Source organism: Ictalurus punctatus, chromosome 28, assembly GCF_001660625.3.
Source record: "Ictalurus punctatus breed USDA103 chromosome 28, Coco_2.0, whole genome shotgun sequence".
Lineage (NCBI taxonomy): Eukaryota > Metazoa > Chordata > Actinopteri > Siluriformes > Ictaluridae > Ictalurus > Ictalurus punctatus.
Window position 1 is genome coordinate 3,376,517 of NC_030443.2, and position 23,301 is coordinate 3,399,817.

The window sequence follows — 23,301 nt, forward strand, 5'->3', positions numbered from 1 at the left end:
AAAAAAAAGTCCAAAAAAAAAAAAAATTGTTCACACACAATAAGAAGAAAGGACACTGACATTACAAGTGTGTGCATGTGTTAAATGCTACAGCAGTCCTGTACAGTCGAGACGAAGTATTTGGAAAATAATTGCGTAATTTTGCCTCTTTACACCACACAATGGATTTGAAATGACGTAGTCGAGATGTGATTGGAGTGTGACTTTTAACTTTAATTCAAGAGTTGTTTTTGTTGTTGTTGTTTTTTTTTAAAAGAACTGTTTAGGAATTACAGCTATTTTTTTTTTTTACACAGTCCTTCCATTTTCCAAGTGGACAAACAAACAATCATAAATATTTAGGATTATTTTTAATACTTGGATGCAAATATTTTGTAGACATTGACTGTCGGAGATCTGGATTCCATGGACCTCACAAAATGCTGTATATCCAGTGATGTAATCAGATGATGAAAGTGGTTTATTTGGGAACAGGAAATAATGTGTGTGTGTGTGTGTGTGTGTGTGTGTGTGTGTGTGTGTGTGTGTGTGTGTGTGTGTGTGTTTGTGTGTGTGTGTGTGTGATGTAAGCAAGATGAAGACAACAATACAGTAGCAGTGTACTCCAGGATTAAGACTTTAAGATCCTTTATTAATACACTTATGAACAGTAGAACTACATTTACATTTTCAGAACTACACACTAATCCTTAACTAATCTTATATATAGTTAAAAATAAGTAACCATACTAGTGTTATAAGTATTTTTAAAAAAAGTCTATATATGATTAGTAGCAATAGTATTATAAGTAGTAGTATACAAATGAGTAATAGTAGTAGTATTAAGGAATAACCTTAGTAGTAGCACATGCACGTTGCATGTTGTAGAAGTAAAGATGCTATAATTATTTATTTCAAATATACTACTACTACTACTACAAATAATAATAATAATAATAATAATAATAATAATAATAATAATAATAACAACCTCAATAACAAAAACAATAATAATAATTATTGGATTATAATTATTATTATTATTATTATTATTAGTAGTAGTAGTAGTAGTAGTAGTAGTATATTTGAAATAAATAATTATAGCATCTTTACTTCTATGCTATAATGATTTATTTCAAATATACTACTACTACTACTAATAATAATAATAATAATAATAATAATAATAATAATAATAATAATAATAATAATAATAACAACAACAACCTCAATAACAAAAACAATAATAATAATTATTAGATTATAATTATTATTATTATTATTAGTAGTAGTAGTAGTAGTAGTAGTAGTATTGATTTTAGTATTAAAATTGTTACCAGTAATTGCTTTAGTTGTACTACAGATCTTTTTAGTAGGCGGTGTAGTATTTATAATATTAATAGCTGTAGTCGCAGCAGTAGTAGCCATTATAATAGTAATATTAATAGCAGTAGTAACAGCAGTAGCTGTATATAAACTCTCTATATGATCATTTAAAGCAAAGGCAATGAGACAAAATTTATACATGTGTAAATAACTTATCAATGTTTTGTGTACATGAGATTTCAGGAAGTGTTAGTCTCTGTTATTCCACTAGGGGGCAAAATAGAGCTATAAACACAGGGCCACAAACTCAGACACTGACACTATGCTAATGAAGTGTAATTATTCATTAACAAACTGAAAATATGACGCTTTAAGGTGTCTCTCAGAATCAGCAATAAAGTAAATAAAGAGATTTGTTTGTAAAAAAAAAAAGAGTTTGACACCCCTGCTCTAAAAATTCAGATACAGCAATTAAAAATATGATACAATATAGTCTACAATAATTAAAATGTCCATATGAAGTACTTCATCAAACCTCTGGAAATAAAAATACGCGAATAATCACATAATAATCAGAATAACCATAAATGTACACCTTTTTTATATCACCCAGATGTGGAAATTACTTGAAAATAAAGTTGTAAGATTTACTTTTATGTGTCATATTCACAATAGCAGTGAGAAAAATAAAATACAGCATAATGTGTGGGTGTGTATGTCGTTTACTCAGCACGTGAGATTTACTCCATTAAGTGTTGACTAAGCCTGATCTAATTCAGACTTCAAATCGTCTACTAACCCACTGTGCCTCCTTACAAGGATGTCATAGAATTCTTCTTTCGCAACTCTTCCCCCTGAGTCGAGACATGTGTACAATTCTCTCATTTGATCCTGAGGTGTTGGCTTAGCCTGAATGTTATTGTACATTTCAACAGTAATCATGTTCTTGCTGTTTAGACAGTCTGCAACCTCCATTACTGAATTAAATCTCTGAATCAGTGTTTCTCTGTGTTTATGCACGAAGTCAGCACCTGAAATACAGATGATAATCAAATGATTGTAAACAGCACCACATTTCCACTGCAACAGGATTCATCTGGTGTTCACATGAATTGGATTGGGAAATCATATGAACCTATAAGGCCCATGGAGAACTATTTTCATACATGCACCAGTAATATTTATAGGAAATTGTTAGATTTGTAGTATTCCATTTAAATAATTCCATAGAAAAGTTCAACAGCCTAAAAAATATTTGGATGTGTCCCTGTGCCCTGCTTAAGAAAACTGGGTCAGTACAGTGAAAAGACTGCAGTAGTAGGGTCTAATGTGTGAGAGGTTCTGGAGTGTCTTGCTTCCAGTGGGTAAGATGTTAAAGTCAGAGCTAATCAGTCTTACCTGTTGTATCCATTTGGCGTGAGGCTGCACCTGCACCTGATGTGACAAGACAAAGAACAAGACCAGATTCACTGACATTATATAATACAGTCCATGACAATCAGCAAACATTATTTATTAATTTTGAAGAAACCAGTAGGGGGCGTTTCATTCTGTATCGTCACTGACAGGATGCATGAATCTCCACTCTCACTTCTTTATAGCATTCTGAAAGTGTGCATCTCAGAAAATGAACATTTACTTACCTGTAAGCAAGACTGGAGGTGGTGTCCACACCTCCTTGCCTTTTCTATCCAAAAGAGTTAATGTGACTTCAGCAGCTTTGATATTTAACTGCACCTCGAATGTAGAGTGATAGTTGGGGCCGCAGTCACGACGAAATATTACAGCCTAAGGAACCAGGTGATTGAGAGATAATTCCAGAATGCCTAAGATCGATCACGCTTGACCAAAATGACCAAGGTGTTCATGATGAGCTTCTTGTATAATGAATGGTATGAGATGTACTCTACCTCTGGTTTGAGTGTGTGATCAAGTTCAGTAGTGTTACAGAGCAGTTTGTATTTTTTACCAGGTTTCAGATCACAACTGGAGGTTGTATCAATGTATGTGTAGCTCTTGTATTGTTTCTGCACCTTTAAGGGCAAGAAAAAGCCTTAAATTTAAATATTAAATACTAAAATGAAAAGTATCCTAAAAAGAAAAAAAAAATGCTGATAAATTTGCATTCATATATATATATAAAAAGAAAGTGTAAAATAAAAAATATGGAGTAAAATAAATGACCTCTTTAACTGGCACATTTGCTGGCAAGAGGTGGATGCGCAGTTTACTCTTCCTGTGCTCTGTCATTCTTTTGTAGAACAGTAGAACTTGGGCTCTGATGGGAGATCTAGTCCATGGCAAAATTAAACCAAAGGGGGAGAGATGTTGAATGTTTATGATCACGTGCGTGTCTGTTACTGTTAGCGGCTGAATGATCTCCACATTACCACCAGCCACATGTGCCACAGTCAATTTAGCCTTGCCTTTACCTGGAACATATAAATAACCACAATAAAGCATTGTAGATGATGTTAACAAACACTGATAAAATATTAAACCAGCAATGGGAATAAATTGTAAACTAAAATTTATCAAGAAAAAATATTTACTATTTTTGTCAAGCAAAAAAATGACGTTAAAAAAAAAAAATTATTTACTAGACAATGCACACACTTGCTAAATAAAAACCTCTGAGAGGAATAGTTCAAATCCAATATTTAGTTGGTGCGGCATTCAGCTATTATTCATCTATATAGTGACACTGTGTATGTTACAATAATGATTTTTATTACAAATGTGTCTATATGCAATTTATTCTCATTTTAAACTTACAAGTCATTTTCAGTCATGTTAAGTACAATATTGCAGCATCGCACACAATATTCATGTACACACCTTTTATTAAATGTTAGTGAAAGGTCAACGTACCGGTCTCACAGTGGGGAAAGTGCAGACGACGGATGCAACCTTCAGGGCTGTCAATATTATACAGAGGTCCCGCAGGCTCTTTTTGGGGTAATCCATTTAAGAGATGGCAGTCCCAGGACACTATTCTGTACAGCACTTCCCCTTTACTTTCCATCTCAAACACAATGTTGGTCAATTTGCACTTAAAATGACCAGCATGAGGGCAGACGAACCTGAACAATAATAGAAAGCCCAGGCAAGCATATTCTTATATGCATGTCAGTAATCAAGAGGTTGTTAGAATGAAGGGGTGGACAAATCATGAATTTATTAACTGAAGGTGGCTATAAGGTGGTAGCGAGGTAGTTTGCTAGTCAGGTGCATTAATATAGACTAAGGGAAATCAACCATTATATGATGAATATACTCTTAATTTACTCTTCTAGCAAAGTTTTTGATGGGGCAGAGTGTTAAACAAAGGTTGGACCACTATAATTAAAACTGCAGGTATGTTACCTGTATTCATCCGTGTTCCTATCCTCAGCACCATTAACATCCAAAATAGGAGTAAAAAGTTCAGGGTCTGCTGAGGGCTGTTAAACAAAATAGGAGAAATAGGTGTACAGTTTTATTGCATGAGCACATTTTACTGACCAGTCAAGCATGCGAACACACTAGACTGAAGTATTCTCATTGTCTTGTAGGCATTTTAATAAAAGATAACGGATGAAAGGTTTCTAAATAAAATGTAAAAAATTTTACTTAGAAGAAGCAGCGAGAACCTTGGCCTAATTGTAAACGTTAACAAAAGCTTCCACGGGAGGAACTCAATCATGAAGCTCATTGAGGAGATGCTAAGAGGTTCATCAGGAATACTGTTAATACTTTTAAATACAAAAATAGTTCTGTTTTTAAATATGGCACTTTTTAATGCCATATGTGCTGTTTCATGGTGTTAATGGTTCTTTATAGTTCCAAAATATTAGAAATGAGTAAAAAACGAAGACCTACTATGAGCAGGGGTGTACTAAATTTGGACTGGCAGAGTACATTTTAGTTATTAGTTTCTGCCTTTGGAGTCAGTAGACTTACATGACTCGTTAAATTTACATCCGCTCTGAAATATGGTGAAAGTTATTTCATACCGCCTCCAGAACTGAACGCATTGCACACTTTATTTATTTTTTTAAAGTTTTGAAGAAATACACCCTTCATAACTAATTTCTAAAATGAGTTTTAACAAGACTCCATATACGATTTAGCTATAATTTGAGCCATCATTTTAAAGAATTTATTTAAGGCATGTTCAGTTTCTGAAGCTTTGCAAAGACAAATAAGCAGTGCTTTCTGTGTTAAAAAGAAAGATTTCATTTTTGTATTATTTGATAAAAACTATGGACTTCATTTTACTTATAAAGTTCTTAGGAACAATTACATTTTAAAATAAATGTGATCTGTGTCCTATAAGAGCTCATGAGTCTGGGTAAATTTACATACAGTGTTAGGAGACCATATAATGTGAGCCTCAAACTGTATAATTAGCAATGAGTTACTGCTGAATAGCTTATTTATCTCGATTGTATACATGAATTTAATTTTAATTGATTAATAATTACAAATACATAAGAAAGACTAATAAGACTAGTAATTCAATTAAGACAAGAAAGTGTTGCCTAAAAATTCTGATCAACCAAACAATCGAGTGGCATACACGGGCATGGCCAAGTTTGGTCAGTGCTTACACTGATCAGTCAGAAGATTAAAATCCCACCTGCCTCCCGAGTCTTCCACACCCTTAAACATTAGATTCTACAGTCTACAGCATCAATGATACTTACATGTCCAGGGTCAGTGTGTAGAGTAGATTTGGAGCTAGTTCCTTTTTTAGTCCCAGTGTGATGAATAAGCAAAACATATAAACAATTGTTTTTATTTATTTATTTACACTTTACAACATACAATATTCTATGCTGTTCAATATTCAGACTTCAACCATACCAACAGGTTTGATCAAGCTTTGATCTGACTAGTGAATCACTAATCATTCTTGGAATATTTATAGAATGTTGAATGTATTTCTCAACCATGTATAATAATAAACCACAATATCAGGGTTTTACAGGGTAATGTTTGTAAAACATTACCCCCCCCCCCCCCCCCCCCCCCCCCAGCTGATGTGGCGTTGTGTGCGAATTAGTACAATTCACAATCAGTCGAAATTAATTGACCTTTTGGGCATGTGACCAGTAGACCTGGTCGGGAATTCGCCCCTGGTTGAAAGGACACAGAATGTTAGGTATTGTGAATAAGAGTGCTGGAATGAAGACATGGATTGTCTCTTTTATGATTACAGCAGCAGTTCATAGAAAGTGTGAGACTCTACAATAAACATTTGACATGTGTGGATATAATTGATATGATTGAGTATAGATGACATTGATCTAAAATCTTACCAGATCCATAACGGAGGTGAATGAAGGCCATCTTTGACTGTATCTCCATCTCTTTTTCACATATACAATGCAAGATTAAAACACATTTTGTTAATGAATATTTTCCAGTGTCATACTGTACAGACATCACAACCAGGACAAATCAGAACAATCTCCATGAAACCAGGGTAAGAAACTAAAGACATGACGCATCTTCAGGTGTAAGCAATGATAACGGGGCAGGTAGAGCTGGGACAGGAATGAGGAAGACATGAATCATAAAACTGGTTCTGTGACATATACAAAACATAAGCATCATTAAAGCCAAATTATAACTTAGTATTATTCATCAATGTTCTTTGATAAATGCAGATCCCCAGAGCTTCATTTATTGTAGTGCAACTTGAAATGAAGTGCACAAAGAGAGCTAATTTATTAATTTACAAAGATTTAGTAATTTAGCAGATATCTAGAACTGTCCTATCTGTCTTATCTAGAGCAACTTACAAAACATGAAAGCAGTTGAAAGTACCCAGTGAATTCATTCATTACATAAAGGCTCATTTGTAAAAGTGCTAGAGTGAATAGGTTATTACAAAAAGACCATTTCAAATTCAGTTGTATAGGCAATGCGAAAGATTAGCACTGAAAAAAAAGTGTAACATTAATAACAGAAACATTAATAATAGAAATAAATTACAACTAAGCTAATAAGATAAAATGAACTGTTTATCATTCAAAGCTACTACCAAGTTGTCTTCGCATTCACATTAAGGAAAGTTTTTAATTGCCTAATAATGATTGTAAAGTAAAAGTTAAATTTGGAATTTAGAAAGTGGCCCCCAAGCACACAGTAATATACATATATATGTATGTATGTAAACTGCAGCTTTAACATAAGAACATAAGATACCCATCAAAATATCCCCGAAATTCCTGAAATATCAAAGAGTCCCAGACAATGAGCTATACTCGTAGAGCCGGTTCTGCGAATCTCTAAAGATGCTTCATTTACAAGAAACTTACTGTTGTAAACACATTGTTGAAGAAAAACAAAGCAACTAAAATATGTTATGTTGCTTCTGGTGCTGGTTTATGTCAGCAAGTCACCGTGGATATGCCAGTTGGCCAGAGGGACACTGCTGGTAAAAACTAATATACATTAATGGTGCTCAGGCTGGCTGTAAAATATTGGAAAATACTGAATTGTTTTTCGAACTTGCTGGCTTTTGCATGTTGGCTCAACTCAAACTGAGTTATTAATGGGCAAGCCAGCATACTAACAATAAAGACTATTTTTATTCTTCCACATTTACTCTGACTATGATGAGGCTTTGGGCAGAACATGATGAATTTTTCAGGGTTTTTTATTTTTTTTTGGGTGGGGGGCGGGGAGGATAATAAATATTACTATGTATACACACACACACACACACACACACAGTGTATATTTATAATTTTCTCTATATCTGCATAAATATGACCTAAAGCATAATCATTTTCATGATTTTCACACAAGACCTAAAACATTTACAACAACAAATATATATATATATATATATATATATATATATATATATATATATATATATATATATATATATATATATATATATATATACACATTTATATTTTAAGTTGTGATCAATAAAAAATAGACTACCAAGCCACGTCCTAAAACAACTCACCAACTCATGCTGGTTTAGCCAATATAAGACCCAAAGTTCTGTTTCTAGATTGACCCAAAGTGGGTTCTTTTTAGCCCAGGTATTTTGCCCCTTTGTATCAACAAGACATAATGAAAACACTGCGTTTTCTCATCAGTGCTTTAACGAAGTGACTTGAATTAAAGTTTGATCGGAAATATCCACCAAAACACAGCAACATACCTTTTCTTAAACTGTTACCCAATGAACACACCAGAACAATATGTCAATAAAAGCATACAATGCTTTGCGATAAAGAATGGCTATTTAAAACTGAAGTTTTAAATGAAAACAATTCACGATGAAAACAACTTGATGAAAAATGCCCCTGGCCTATAAAAGCACATTACGAATAAAACAGGTTTTAATGTAGAATAACCATAGAAATAGTTCAGATTAAAAATAATACATTTGTGTAAAATGGTAAATGAAAGGTTTTCGATTAAAATGTTAAAAATATTCAAGATGGACATTTAAAACACATTCCAGAAATAGCAGTATTGATGTGCTACTGATTCCTACCTTAAGCTCTCAGTGTTGTTGAGGAAATGACTTATGAGCAGTTCAGCAATGTACACTTTCTTTGTACTTTCATTTTAAGATGAAAGAAGCTTATATATAGGTGACCCAAAGGAATGTAAAGACATCATGCAACCCTAATTAAAGGAAGAATTTCCCCCAGCATTTGAAAAAGTTGCTATTATCCGTGACTCGAAATTTTTCTATCTATTGGGAGTTTGCGTCAGAACCAGCACCATCATCAGTACCAGAACAAGGATGAGAAAAAAATACTATAAAAACATTAAAACGTGTAAAGCTGCACGAATATTTTAACTAAAAGGAAAAAAAACAGTGACGACAGTGACAAAGTTTCAAACCAAAAAAAAACTGTTTTTATTCTATTGAAAGTGTCTATTCTCTCCTTAATCTACTTAGAAAAACTGGGTTTCAGATAACTTTCAGATACTTCTCTTTGTGGGGAAATGTCTGCAATCTTTGCTACCTGGATTTAAACAGCTTTTCCCATTCTTCCTGGGAGATCCTCTCAAGCTCCTCTCAAGGAGGAGGAGTGTCTGTGAACTGCTATCCTCAGGTCTCTTCATAAATGTTCTCTGAGTTCAAGTCTGGACCTTGGCTGGGTCAGTCAAGGACACTCTGAGGCTTTTGGTTGTTGCCATATGTAGATTCTCTGTAGGGTTGCACAGTATGCCGGTACTAAGGTAGTATCACGATATTAAAGCTTCAAAATACCATCAATGCCACTATATTTTTTAAATGGTAGTATCATAAGTAATATTGTATGTGCAGCAGTTAATACTATTTTTGCTAAAACGACACATCTCTGCTTGTGCAGAATACACAAAGGTTCGTGGCACTTCATTCAATGTACAGTACAACCCCGATTCCAAAAAAAAGCTGGGACGCTGTGTAAAATGTCAATAAAAACAGAACGCGGTGATTTGTAAATCTCATAAACCCGTATGCTGTTCACGATAGAACATAGAAAACATATCGAATAAAAGAAAACACTTACTTTTCCAGCCTGTTGTTGCCCCCGTCCCAAGTTTTTTTTAGATGTTTTACGGCCATCGAATTCCAAATTACCTTATATTTTTTCTGTAAAAAAGTACATTTCCTCAGTTTAAACATTCAATATATTTTCTACGTTCTATTGTGAATAACATCCGGGTTTATGAGACTGGCAAATCATCACGTTCTGTTTTTATTTACAGAATGCGTTGTAAATTTTTTACCTTAATCTTTAAAAATGTCCTGTTTGCTAGTAATACATTATGCTAATCGCCGTGTGTAAATACAAAAATTAGCAGTGTTTGCCAGTAAGCGAGCTAACGTTCCCAAATTTATGATTTAAAAAAAAAATTCAGTTATTTATTCCTAATGTTGAGTTTATTCTTAGTTCTCTGAGTTCCATTTGCATGATTTCATTGCTCTAGGGAACAATAGATGAAACATGTGGCTTGCTAACTGAATGATTATCAATGAGAATGAATAACTCACTGTTGGAAAAACTCAAGAACAAAGTATTCAGAGGAAAATTCGGTTTGTCTGTTGCATTTCTGCAAATTTGGTTCAGTTTGTAGATTTGAATTATGAATTAACACAATATTGCATGATACGTGTATAGTATCATAAGCTATGTCTATGGTATCGTGACAACTTTAGTTCTCTGCCATGTTCTTTCTTCTGTAAATCACAGTGACATTATCTAATCGTGAGCTCATGTATGCGGAAGAGGGCAGATAACTCATTCCTCAGAGTGTTATGCTGTCCTGTGACTCAGGACAGAAGCATTTGGGTGATTTCACGTGTCTAGAGGAAACACGTCAGACTTCACCCTTCCCGGTTGCTATATGATGGGGTGAAATGGCTGATGGGAGGGAATTGGCCAAAACCAAATTAGGTAGAAAATTGGGAATTTAAATAATAAGAAAAAAGGTTTATATTAGTTTATATTAATGCACTTGTTCCAACAACTACACAAGGACTTATACAGCAGATGCTCCACGTAAACAGAAATTGGAATTTTAAAAAAAACTTGCATAATTGTTGATATGGTGAACTTTTCTGTGAGAGACATTTATTTAACATTTATGGAAGGAGTATCCAGTGTCAGAGCTGTGTAAAAGTTAGAGGTAAAGCTGTAGTTTTCCACCACAAAAAAATCTTCAGGGTTCAGTAACATGTAAGTTACATTTCCTAGCCCTTTAGTAACTGTTTATAGCTGCTATAAGGTGAAAAGTACGCTTTTATCTGTTATTTTCTAAATAACTGAAGTATAAATGCATTTGTCAAATTTAGCCTTACTTAATCACCTTTTTAAAAGTAACCAGCTACTTTTTTTAAAAAAAATGCTGATAAACGTCTACATACACCTTCAATACTTACTGCAATACACACTCTTACGTCAGTTCAAAAATAAACCCGACCGGTACTTCTAGGCGGTCTGACCACTAAAAAGACTCTGGGAGTCGACTCCCAACGTGTATCACAAGAAAGCGATTCAAAGAGTCGACCCAGAGAACCAACTCTTTCGCGAACAATTTCGTTGTTCCCTTTCAAAGGGAGCTAAAGGTTGCGTGAGCTTCACGCGCGTCACCGGCATCTGAGTACGTTTACATTTATTCATTTAGCAGACGCTTTTATCTAAAGCGACTTACAACTGAGAAAATACAAGCAAAATATGTAATAAATATAAATAGGAATGTAACAGTATATATAATATATAAGGAACGAAATGCGGTGCAACTTTCCTCACTTTCACTCGCATTAATAACAGTCTGTCACAGCGTGAGGGTTCACAGTGAACTCGGCGGGAGGATGTGCAAGTGAATGTACCGTTAATGGTCAAAAACCGGAAGTGACGTTAGCCTAGCCTACTTCACCGGTGTGCAAATATCAACAGTTAACTGACGTTCTTAAGAACAAACCAAGCCATGGTATGATGACTTCTATACTAATCTAAGGTCACCTACTATTTAGGTATCTAGTTATTGACTGTCTGAATAAAAGCCCGTATGTTCTGCTGCACTTTTCTACACTTGGATGCTGTCTCCATTTCTTACAGACTGAGCGGCTAATATATCACCGATCCACTAGCGTTGATTATGGGCGCTACCAAGTGTACAATTGGAGTGGGGGTTACACCTATTTTCCTTAACAAACGGAAATATATTAAAAAGGAATAGACATAAATAAATACAATAGATGAAGAAAATACAGATCCGTTGGCAGGGTTCATTAAAGGGGGACATATAAAAATATTTTGTACTGTATATTGGGGGCGACAGATTGGTATAGCCTCAACATTGGTAGGGACACGCCCCCCCCCCCAAAGAATGCATGGTTACGCCCATTCACTGAACTAGTGTTGAGTATGGGAGCAACCAAGTGTACAATTGGAGGGGGGTCACACACCTATTTAGCTTAACAAACGGAAATATATTAAAAAGGAATAGACATAAATAAATAGAACAGATGAAGAAAAGACAGATCCGTTGGCAGGGTTCATTAAAGGGGGACATATAGAAAATATTTTGTACTATATATGGGGGGGCAGATAGGTATTTCCACAATATTGGGGGTGACACACTACGCTAACTTACATACAGGACCATCTCAAAAATATTGGAACAAGACGGAGGCGATATTTGGAGATTAAAGTGGAAAAAAAATGTAACTTTTCCATGATATTCGAAGGTTTTTTTTTTTGTTGTTGTTGTTTTTTTGCTGCACCTGTAAAGATCCTAAAAGCAAAAATCAGGTGTAATTAATGACACTGCACTGTGTGAGTGTTTTCTGTTTATCCTTTCTAGATGATTCCGCGACTGCGGGAAGTCTGAGACAGAACAGAGATGAGACTGAAGTCTTCATCAGAGAGGGAGAAGGAAGAGAGAGAGAGAGAGAGAGAGAGAGAGAGAGAGAGAGAGAGAGAGAGAGAGAAGGGGAGAGGAGGAAGTGGGAGAGATGTGCTGCGGGAAGTATGTGAGACAGAGCGGTCTGAAGTCTGCATCAGAGAGGAGAGAGAGAAGGGGGCGGGAGAGAGAGAAGGAAGAGAGAGAGAAGGGTGAGGGAGAGAGAGAAGGAAGGGGGAGAGAGGAAGAAGGGAGAGATGATGCTGCGGAAAGTATGTGAGAGAGTGGTCTGAAGTCTGCATCAGAGAGAGAAAGAAGCGGGAGAGAGAGAAGGAAGCGAGAGAGAGAAGGAAGAGAGAGAAGGGTGAGGGAGAGAGAGAAGGAAGGGGGAGAGAGGAGGAAGGGAGAAATGATGCTGCGGGAAGTATGTGAGACAGAGAGCGGTCTGAAGTCTGCATCAGAGAGAGAGAAGGAAGGGAGAGAGAGAGAGCAATAGAGAGAAGTGTTTGTGCCATTGTCACTAACAAATGACTGAAGTGCTGTTCATGGTTTAAAAGCTGTTCATACATTCCAGGCAATATAGGTGCACACCTTGCATAACTCAATCCAGTTATACAAACCTGCCTGGAATTTGTTACGCTACATCCAAAGAATGGGTCAAAGATTTTTGTAAGTAATAGCCCCATTTCCAGAAAATTTTGGATTTTTTTTTTTTCTAAAATACAATGAAAACAAAAATCTGTGATTTGTCAAGTCTCTTGAAACTTTAATTAACTGACAAAAGTACAAAGAAAATATATTCAGTTTTTTACTGACCAAATTAATTGTATTTTGTAAATATAAACAAATTTAGAATTTAATGCTTTCAGCACACACACAAAAGTTGGGAAAGAGGCTAAATAAGACTGAAAAGTTTATGTAATATTTCTTTTCTTTGTACTTTTGTCATTCAGATTTCAATCATATCTTTTTTATTTTGTAAGTCATTTTGAAGTATTATTATTATTATTATTATTATTATTATTATTATTATATGGCTGCATAAGGTAACACGACGTTAAACTCCAATGCCAAACTTCTGTTCTAATCACAGTGACTTCCTGACATGTTTCGTGTTACATTCTAGTTCTTTCCTTACACCCTTATGCTGCTGGCTGTCCTCGTGTACGTTCCCGCGCCGTTCTGGCGCTTTTAATTATTATTGTTGTTGTTGTTGTTATTGTTAATAAAAAAAACTAAACATGTTTATGGAAGTTGTTCTTCGTGTGCGTTTTCACTCTTTACACCGAAGCGCAGTTGAATTCACGAAGCTGATTGCTCGTTGTTTCTATAGTAACGACAACTAACTCGTACTGCCTCGGATGTTGGATGCTCCACATAAACATAAACACAAGCTGTCAAATACAGTGAGGTTAATCGCCTTTAAAGTCTAACCTTGTCCTGCAAACTCAGATTTAGTCCTTAGTCAGTAGTTCAACCCATAGGTACTAGTGTCAATGTGTTTCAGATGAGAATGTTTGTTTAGTCTAGGACAGACATCAACTTTTACATAGCAGACAATAAAAATAAACGCTCAGAAGTATGATCTTGCTCACATGAACAACTGCATTACTCTGTAAGGTTTTCAACATTTAGACCGGGCTATCTTTAAAAAAATTAATAAATAAATAATTCCAAGGACTAGGATCAGGAGAAATGATTTGAGTCGAATGAACCAGGAGAAATGATTTGAGTCGAATGAATCAGGAGAAATTAATTGAGTCGAACAAATCAGGAGAAATTAGATGTTTCCTATCATTTGATTCAAGTGAATAAATTATTTATACTGCAGTCTACAGGAAGGTAAGAAGGTCTTCATGTTCACGAGTTGCTCAGTTGAGTTAAACCCATTCAGTTCTCCAGTAAAACAGGATCCTAACTATAAGAACAGCTATAATAAATAATAAATACGTTCGATAATGGTGTGCTGTGATTTCCACCACTTTAACAAAGTTATAACAAATAAAACAAATCAAATGCGACCATCTAACTATGCCTGATGGATCCCGATGTGCTTTTATAAATGTTAGATGTTCATTTTTACCAATACAGTTTGGTCATCAACCTTTCGCTGGAGCACAGGAAACACTAACACGTGTCGTATCGCCCGTGTTTGTGGAGCTCATTAATGGTTTTGCCTGGTTTCTGGTCCAGGTAAAACATCTTCACAAATTACACCCAACAGCTGTCGCCTTCTGTAACCCTCTGAAGCAAGCACCCTGTTTACTAGGGTGTTGTTGTTGTTGTTGTTTTTAATCCCCAATAATTGTAGCACTTTGCTGGACCCATGATTCAGGGTTCCGTTCGCTCTGATGAACTTTTATTCCCGAACTGATTTGAAGTGAAATTCTCCAAATGCACGCTGGAAGGAGTACGCCTACGTTCACGCGACTTTTCCGAAGAAGCGGGCGTCTGCTCTGGAAGTCGAGTCCATTCAGGCGTAAAAGTGAATTAGCTAGAACAAACACAGCTAATGTGGCATGTGCGATTGGACAGCCACTTAACAGCATTAGAGGCTCTGTGCACGTCTGATGCACTGTTTTTCCGCTGACTCTGACGAAGCCGACCTGCTCAGGTATAAAGGTGGAGAAGAGCCACGGCTCGTCCTCAACCATCTCTGATCTCTCAGTGTCTCCGACCACCTTCGCAGAGCGTCTCCTCCGTCAACTAACACAGGTAAGACAATCACATCTCTATCATTTATTTATTTAACGGTTCTTTTGGGTTGTGGATATGTTCGGAAGAGCTAGCCAAACCCTATACTGCTTTAAAGATATTTACATTTTCTGTTATACTTTGCTATAGATTATTAGCGGATGCGAATATCTCGAACAATGACGTACAGATGTGGGATCGGGATCAAATAAAACATCGCAGTTTCCTTTCGATAGCGTTTCTTCTAAAAGGAAAGAAACATGAAAGATTTCGGCTGTAAAATAAGATTTGACTCGATTTCTTACAAATTTGTAAGAGCCCTAACTCCTAAACAATTTTAACCTTCGAGAGAATTGTTGCTTATAGCTGCTTTAACCCAGGAACTAACTTGTTTCTCAGGCAGACAATTATCTGTAAAATGACATTATAATGGGATATGTGTAATATGATATTTTATAATTATATATAATGAGAAATAAAACACTTCGTGATGTGTGTCTGCTTCCTGTTGGGTCTCCACTTCATCCCAAGTGGGGATAGTTTACTTTAGTTACACGGTGTCTGATCAAATACAGTGTTCTTCTTTTCTTGTTCCTGCCCCGCTGTGTCACTCAGACAATGGCAATTTGGCTCCAGGGTGGTGTTCTGCTGTTCTTGCTGGCATTCTACAGTGGAGGAGTCAATGCTGTGGCACCCCAACACCTGTGTGGTTCTCACCTGGTTGAAGCCCTGTACCTAGTCTGTGGTCCGAACGGGTTCTTCTACAACCCTAAAAGAGAGGTGGATCCTCTGCTGGGTAAGGAAGAATTCATGTTTAAATGAGATTCCTTCCGGTGTTTATCCTCAGATTCAAAATAAACCATCGTTTTTGGATGACTGATTTATGAGGCCTTTTTCCAGGGTTCCTTCCCCCGAAATCTGCTCCGGAGGGCGAGCTGGCTGAATACCCCTATAAAGAGTACAGTGAGCTGATGGTGAAGAGAGGCATTGTGGAGCTGTGCTGCCATAAACCCTGCAGCTTACAAGACCTGCAAAACTACTGCAACTGAAACACCAGAAAACTGCCGCATCACCTGCTGCGAATGAGACGATGGCCTGCTTAATTGTGGGGGTTTTCCCTAGAAAATAAAAAGGTACATCAAATGAACGTTTACAGTGTCGCGATTCTTCTTTAGTGACACGTAAAGCATGAACTATACAAACAAGACCATGAAGAACATCACTTGAATCAGACATTATAGACTTTGACTAAGTAAAAAAAAAAAAAAAAAAAACCCGTGATATAACAGAACGAATAACTGTCAAGCAGGATACTAAAAATATTCACATTTATACGTTTAACAGATGTTTGTCCAAAGAAAGGGTTTAAAACAACCCAAATTGGGTTATTTTTAGCCCAACGGCTGGGTAAATATGGGACAGAACACATTCTGGGTTAATCTAACCCATCAAGTTGGGTTGTTCATTTTAACCCTGCAAAACGGGTTGTTTTTTTCAACCCAAAAGACAGTTTCATTTTTACAAAAAAAATTCTGGGTTCATTTTATTTCATAAATGGGTTCGTATTTTCCGGGTCATTTTTACCCTAACAAAACAAACAAATAAAAATCTGTCAATTACAAACCACCAGCTAACCATTTTAAACTATGACCATTACTGGTTGTTAATGGTATCCACTAGACATAACATGTTACCAACAGAAGGACAACAAAGTAGAGTCCAGTAGAGACCCACAGGGACCATTACAGTTTCATTCAAACCAACACAATTCCCATTATAACCATTAAAACAATGACAAACACTGTGAGATTTTTTTGGTTGTTCTCAATAAAGACATGAAAGATCAGAATTTTTTTTGTGTGTTATTATTTTAGACACATTATATTTGTCAATACCCTTGACTAAGATGACAAATTTATTACAAATTTATTCAGAAAACCATGAAATTCCAAAAGGTTCACATACTTTTTCTTGCCACTGTAAATAATTTTATTTTGTCATTTATTCACCTCGGAGAACATACAATCACAATTAAGGGCAATAAAACACATCCAATCCACCTACTGACATGTTTTTGAGTGGTGGGAGGACTCAAGAGGAAACCCTCATGGACAGCGGTGAAATGCTTGAGCTGAGGATTAAACCTAAGCCCCTTAAACTTACCTAAAACACATTCATTCAAACACATAGTTATTTTTCCAGAGAGAACACTTTCCAGTTTGCACAGTATTCTATGTGCCATGCTGTTTAATACAAAGCATATAACAATTCTAACACAGTTAACTGATCACAGTCGTCATGAGTGAGCTTTGATTTCGCTAGTGAATCAATCAGAGTGAATCCCCAATGTTTTTCTTGGGGGTCTATAAAATCAATCTATAAAAAGATTGACCAGAGTGCCATATAAACATACCAGACCAGACCAGACCAGACAAATAATACACTTGTATTTCCCTCGTTAGTTGTTCTAGTAAGAAACAAAAATAATCAACGATTGCATTTGTAACATCTTTAACAGAATAAGTTATGCACTCTTCACACAACACGGACATGTACGCAGAAGGAAGACTCGACTTTACTGAAAAGCTGTAGAGCAATTTTTGGAAGCAATGCATGAGTCCAGCTCCCTGCTAATATTTTCCTGGATTACTTTGGTCTGTCCAGATGAGTGGCGCCCACCGAAGTCCAATCTGTAGCAGGAGTTCGGCACACGTTTGGTGTGAGGTGGGTCCAGTTCGGGCTGATGACCCGGGAAGCTTCTGGGCTCTTTCTTAAAAGCTGTAACAACACAAAACAATCGAAATAAACTGGTCCTGTTTATCCGTCAGACTGAAATAGACACCCATTTAATTCATTAGTGTCTTAACTAATTAATTAAAACATATATATGAAAGACAACTCACATCTGTAAAGAGGAGATTTCTCTTCCTTGTTGTAAGAGGAGGAGTATGTGGTGTCATAGTAGTGAGAGAACTGCAGGAATAAATTTTATGTGATGCTTTTGAAAACAACAACAACATCATCTGCAAAAAGCTTCAGTCAACTGGGTCAGGTTAAATGTCCTCCTGTACAATTTAAGTCTTGTGACTGGACTTTTTTTGTTTAAATCAATACATTTTGGCGCTTATTTGTTTATCAGTTCTCAAATGCTGGAAAATCCTTACTTTTTATACACACACGCCTGTGATGTCACAAGACTTGCATGACAGTGGAGTTTGTTGACGTCAAACTGAAACAGTAGTAAGAAGGGCAGTCTACAACGCCACCTATTACCTACTGAGCCATGCTGTTTATTTATGCTCAGCTCTCAAATGATGTCACGGGTATGAATCAAACACAGGGTTTAAAGGCCATGGATTTTCCCACCATTCAGTAAAACTGATTATATCTCTTTGATAAATGGTGAAGATAAAATCCAGTCACCAATAATTACCACCTCTATACTATACTGTTCCTGCAGGGAATGTAACGTAATGTTTATTTATATAGCTATTTTCATTTCAAGTTCAAAGTCTCAAAGTGCTTTACACATGAAGGATTCGAAGGTCAAACCAGGTATACCATGTTATATCATGGTGCTGTTGAAATCTCTGAAGGCGTTGATTCATTTGACAGAAAAGCAGATTTGACAATAATGCCAGTTGTAATTCAGATCACAGGTTTACAGTGGCATATAATAACAACTTGGTGTGGTAAACAAACACTGTACATAATCATAAGAATAATCATAAAAACAGATTAAAACAATGTGTTATATAATAAAGAACATCTTATGATCATTGATATGATGAAGGTTTCTTTCCACCATGGTCTTTAGGACAGAGGAGTTATGTGGTTAAAAGCATGACTTGAAAAAAAAACATCATGTCTGGCAAATCACTGTGGTGTAAGGGGAATAAAACACTTTGGGACGTGATGTTATAGGAACCTTCAGCACAGTGTGGTTGAACCCACACAGACCACTGGGTGAGCGCCCCCTGCTGGCCTCACTAATACCACTTCAAGCAGCAACCATTGTTTCCCCAGGAGGTCTTCCATCCAGGTACTGACCAGGCTCACCCCTGCTTAGCTTCAGTGGGAAACCAGGCGAAACCATGGCTCTGGGATTTATTAACCCAGTCTTCAAGGAAGGCTTTCTACTACTTTTTACTGGCTATATAGTGTATCAGGGTTAATTAAGCATTTACCCTTTTTGCTATTTTGCTATTAATGTTTGCTATTACTGCAGTACAAACCTGGGACGGCAGAGGGCGTCGTAACGCTTTCGCTCTCCCAGTGTCGAATCTTTTTTCCGACCAGTTTCCCATCAGGGTAATGGTTGAATAATCCTCCTCATTAGTAAAGCAGCGCCATCCATATTGGCGAAACTTGGCTTCTTCTGTGAAATCGCGCCAAACTTCACCGTGACCGGAAGCCGGAAGCATATAATAAAAAGGTGAACTGGTTTCCATCCCTGGATAGTTAGGTGATTAAAAATGTATTTATTTATTTTGGGAAAAAAATAGTGTTTTTTTAGGTTACTTTAACACACGGACGGAAATTAAAATAATAAAAAATAAAATACGAAGTGCTTCTTTGGATTTGAAACTCCCTGAAGAGAGGAAGAAGGCTCTCGCGCACCTTGTGTTGTCATCATTCGTTCCTATGGCTACTACAGAAGCTCGCGCGGAGCTCGGCCAAATCCTAAATGGCTTCCCACCTTCTTATACAAGTGCACTTACTGGAACTGCTTTTACAGCTTAAATAGTGCGCTTATAGTTTAAAAAAAATTGACGCCATTTTAGACGCAGCCCTTGTCACTGGTTGTGGTTGTTGTTGTTTATCGTCACGTGATACAAGTAACAACACGGAAGTCGTTAGTAGCAGCTGGCGTTTATTTGATATTAAACAATATAAAAAATGTGTAGCTACTTTTTTTAATTAAGCTTAATTAAAACATGATTTTTTTCTTAATTGTTCTAGAGTAATGGGTTTTTAAGGAAGCCAGTCCATAAGCCAGTGTGTTAGAAAAACAATGCATGCCATGCTAGCAGAACTTGTAAAGTGCAAGAAAATAATGTTCTCTCATTGGAGGATGTCAGCATCTCAACGGCAGTAGAAGTCCCATTTCTGAAAAAATAAATAAATAAATAAATAAAACCAGTTTGCATCATTTCTTGTTAGTTAAAAACACAGAACGTGTACTAAAAAGCATGCAATACATACATTTGTTTTGACCTCAACTTCAGCCGGCATTAAAGCGTGGGTCTCTTCAACTACGCTGCTGGGGAAATGGCCAAGCCGAGCCTCCTGGTCACCATAGTATGATCCCTGGACCTGATAGACATACATATATGTGGTTATTTTTTTATTTTCGCAAAGAATTACGAACAAACTTTGCTTCTCTGTGTCCCACATAAGCTGCTCCTAGCATGGTCTATGGTCAATCACACTCAGACATTGTAATAAAACTTATTTATCAATAAGTATAAAATAATGCTCTGTAAAGTGTTACGATCCGAAAACTTACACTGCCAGACCAAAAGAGGTTGCCCCGGTCTTTCAGCATGGAATAGACATAGACGAGTTGGCCTTGGTGGATGGGAATGAAGCGACAGTCCTGGGGATAATAATCCTGGATGGCTTTGGCAATAAGGATGGGATCTGGTGGAAAATAAGTGTTCCATATTAGCCACTTAAAAGAAAGGTCCACCATGAAACGCAGAGAAAATCCCTAAACATATGTTTATGTTGAAAAAATCCGTAATAGGAGAGAAAATATTCAGCAAGTTTCAATCATAAGTGATAATGTTAGCTCCTGAAAAAAGAGCAAGAGCTACTTTTCTCATTCACTAATTTCACCGAGTTATGGCAGAGACTTAGCTCGGCTAGTTAGCGATCTAGGTATGCGATGATGTTAACGGTGGTATTAGCATGAATACTGAAGCTTTGTAAGCTGATCTGTTTGAGCAGAGTGTACAGACATGGAAGTGAAATAACTGGACAGACTAAAGGACTAAAGAACTGCTGCATGACTCTCTTTATGTAGAGATGAATTGAGGGCTAAATCTGATTGGCACCACTATCAGGAATTGAACGGAATTGTGGGTAATGTAGGAAACCATTCACCAAAGTGAAAATACACCAACTTGTTGATGAAAGAACTTGTTTATTCATTACAAAATAAATACTGGATTCCATTGAAGATCACATGTTGATTATAAATATTGTTCGGGGTGAAATGTTCCTTAATAACCCACAGTAGAACTGAAATCCAGCATTTCTGCTTCAGAAAAATACTAGAGAATTGTATCGGCTTTTATTTTGCACCAATATCAAAAGATATACAGTAGCATTCATGATATTCAATAATTCTACTTGTAACAAGCAAACAACATAGCAGTATACCAATGCAAAAATCTTTTCACGCAAAAGTACCGTCACCTGGCAGTACAAATACTGTAGTTTTGTTACACGTTACTACTCACGGCTGCATTCTGCATCAGCACACAGCTTCTTGTCTGAAAGTTTTGGCATCTGTTGTCCACCCTTTGTGTATAACGGCAGCAGTCCACACAGAACCAAGAGCAGCGCCCAGATAGTGTAGTGTCCCTTCATGGTTGATACGGTTGGAGTCTGCTCGGGGTTTGGGGGAGCAGAGCTGTGGGCAGAGGAAGGAATCCAGTAAAAGCCCTACCTCCACACCACTCCCACCAGCTATTGCAAACAAACACAGGATAGAATGATGGCTACATGTGCTTCTGGGAAGAGAAAGGCTTGCCTTGTAGTATAGAAGAAGCTGTATTCACAAATAATTTTTAAAGTTTAAAGTATCTCTTAACTGGCTGATGTTGGATACAATTTCTAATCATAATGTTAAGACTCTTAGAGTAACTCGCAAAAAGCATTTAAGCACTAAAAGCAGTTCATCGACCTGTAAAATAATACAATAACAATATCAATAAATAAATTCCTTCTGCTATTAAGAATTCAGCCATTGCTATTTCAATTTGAACCTCTACATATTTATATATTCAATCTGAATGTCTACAGTAATTGGCTGATATTATTCTTTAAACGAAAACTTATTGCACAATTATCACAATAAATAATAATAATATGAATATGAATATGAAAGCATTGACGAATACAAATGCTCATATGTCAAATATATTTTCCATTGTTCTCTACAAACAAACTACAAGGCCATGGATACGTGGTGTAATCTGCTATAAAATCGATTTAAAGTAAGGAATAAAACATTTAAAAGGTGTGCTGTTATAGGAAAATAATCAACAACAGGATCATGTGGTGTGGTTTGAAACAAGGGCCTAACGCAGTGCACTGTCAAAGCTCCTGGAGATTTCCTTGCTATAACATTACAACCCAAGAGCTCACTGAGTAACACTTGCATTGCAGCTGATTTAAAAAAAAAAAAAAAAAAAAAAAAAAAAAAAAAAAAAAAACTAAAATGTGCAGTGCACAGTGAAACTTCTCACTGTAAATCATGCAAAATGATTCACAAAGAAATCAGTATTTGTCACGTATCTTGTAGAACATCCTGAATCCAGTATGGCATCATACCAAAGAAACACAGATTCACTCAAAGCTTTCTTTGGAAGAGTAAGCATTCTGTTCCTCCTGGGGTAAAATATTGCAGAGCTGAGAACAGGAAGTAGTGAGGAGGAGTTCCACGGCCTCCTGCTTGTGTACAGATACTCAACACACTCACACTACTGTTCTGACTCCCTTAGAACTTTATAGCCACTCAGTCTGCATGCTATGCCAAGACCGGAGCAACTCACCTTCTCACAGGGCAGAAAACAAACAGACTGAATTCCTAATGGGAGCTGCTGCAGTCTCGATGGCTACATTTTAGTTGGAAACTTCATTTGAAGTCCAGAAGATTCAAGACAATGTTCATGTTTATCCCGACCATATATATGTACATATAATAGGACA

At 36.4% G+C, this 23,301-nt stretch overlaps 4 protein-coding genes across 4 annotated transcripts; 1 reads left to right on the forward strand and 3 right to left on the reverse strand.

Moving 5' to 3' along the window:
• Positions 1-1,270: 1,270 nt before the first annotated feature.
• Positions 1,271-8,876, reverse strand: LOC108259740 (uncharacterized). The gene is made up of 10 exons (XM_047151935.1): positions 8,816-8,876; positions 6,609-6,659; positions 5,994-6,034; positions 4,672-4,748; positions 4,177-4,388; positions 3,490-3,737; positions 3,216-3,338; positions 2,949-3,093; positions 2,704-2,739; positions 1,271-2,336 (listed from the first exon to the last, which is right to left on the reverse strand). Exons 2-10 carry the CDS (start codon positions 6,655-6,657, stop codon positions 2,065-2,067), a joined length of 1,203 nt encoding a protein of 400 aa, XP_047007891.1. The 5' UTR covers positions 6,658-6,659; positions 8,816-8,876; the 3' UTR covers positions 1,271-2,064.
• A 6,404-nt stretch (positions 8,877-15,280) lies between these two features.
• Positions 15,281-16,507, forward strand: LOC108259964 (insulin). The gene is made up of 3 exons (XM_017459823.2): positions 15,281-15,381; positions 15,976-16,156; positions 16,261-16,507. Exons 2-3 carry the CDS (start codon positions 15,979-15,981, stop codon positions 16,407-16,409), a joined length of 327 nt encoding a protein of 108 aa, XP_017315312.1. The 5' UTR covers positions 15,281-15,381; positions 15,976-15,978; the 3' UTR covers positions 16,410-16,507.
• Positions 16,508-17,261: 754 nt separating this feature from the next.
• Positions 17,262-20,134, reverse strand: cfap68 (cilia and flagella associated protein 68). The gene is made up of 3 exons (XM_047152000.2): positions 19,596-20,134; positions 18,264-18,333; positions 17,262-18,138 (listed from the first exon to the last, which is right to left on the reverse strand). Exons 1-3 carry the CDS (start codon positions 19,809-19,811, stop codon positions 17,936-17,938), a joined length of 489 nt encoding a protein of 162 aa, XP_047007956.1. The 5' UTR covers positions 19,812-20,134; the 3' UTR covers positions 17,262-17,935.
• An 82-nt stretch (positions 20,135-20,216) lies between these two features.
• Positions 20,217-22,015, reverse strand: mia (MIA SH3 domain containing). Its single transcript, XM_017459826.2, has 4 exons — positions 21,828-22,015; positions 20,870-21,003; positions 20,566-20,676; positions 20,217-20,469 (listed from the first exon to the last, which is right to left on the reverse strand). The coding sequence occupies exons 1-4, from the start codon at positions 21,955-21,957 to the stop codon at positions 20,446-20,448; spliced, it is 399 nt and encodes a 132-aa protein (XP_017315315.1). The 5' UTR covers positions 21,958-22,015; the 3' UTR covers positions 20,217-20,445.
• Positions 22,016-23,301: the final 1,286 nt, after the last annotated feature.

Bases quoted from the DNA above. Each gene is read 5' to 3' on its own strand.
- LOC108259964 (XM_017459823.2), top strand. From the start codon at position 15,979: ATGGCAATTTGGCTCCAGGGTGGTGTTCTGCTGTTCTTGCTGGCATTC. The intron at 16,157-16,260 runs GTAAGGAAGAAT...GCCTTTTTCCAG, and splicing joins AGAGGTGGATCCTCTGCTGG to GGTTCCTTCCCCCGAAATCT.
- LOC108259740 (XM_047151935.1), bottom strand. From the start codon at position 6,657: ATGGAGATACAGTCAAAGATGGCCTTCATTCACCTCCGTTATGGATCT. The intron at 6,035-6,608 runs GTAAGATTTTAG...GGACTAAAAAAG, and splicing joins TCACCTCCGTTATGGATCTG to GAACTAGCTCCAAATCTACT. The intron at 3,738-4,176 runs GTACGTTGACCT...TATATGTTCCAG, and splicing joins CTTTCCCCACTGTGAGACCG to GTAAAGGCAAGGCTAAATTG.
- cfap68 (XM_047152000.2), bottom strand. From the start codon at position 19,811: ATGGAAACCAGTTCACCTTTTTATTATATGCTTCCGGCTTCCGGTCAC. The intron at 18,334-19,595 runs GTTTGTACTGCA...TTATTCCTGCAG, and splicing joins GACGCCCTCTGCCGTCCCAG to TTCTCTCACTACTATGACAC. The intron at 18,139-18,263 runs GTGAGTTGTCTT...GTGTTGTTACAG, and splicing joins GAAATCTCCTCTTTACAGAT to CTTTTAAGAAAGAGCCCAGA.
- mia (XM_017459826.2), bottom strand. From the start codon at position 21,957: ATGAAGGGACACTACACTATCTGGGCGCTGCTCTTGGTTCTGTGTGGA. The intron at 21,004-21,827 runs GTGAGTAGTAAC...ATTTTCCACCAG, and splicing joins TGCTGATGCAGAATGCAGCC to ATCCCATCCTTATTGCCAAA. The intron at 20,470-20,565 runs GTATGTATTGCA...TTATTTTTTCAG, and splicing joins AAGTTGAGGTCAAAACAAAT to AAATGGGACTTCTACTGCCG.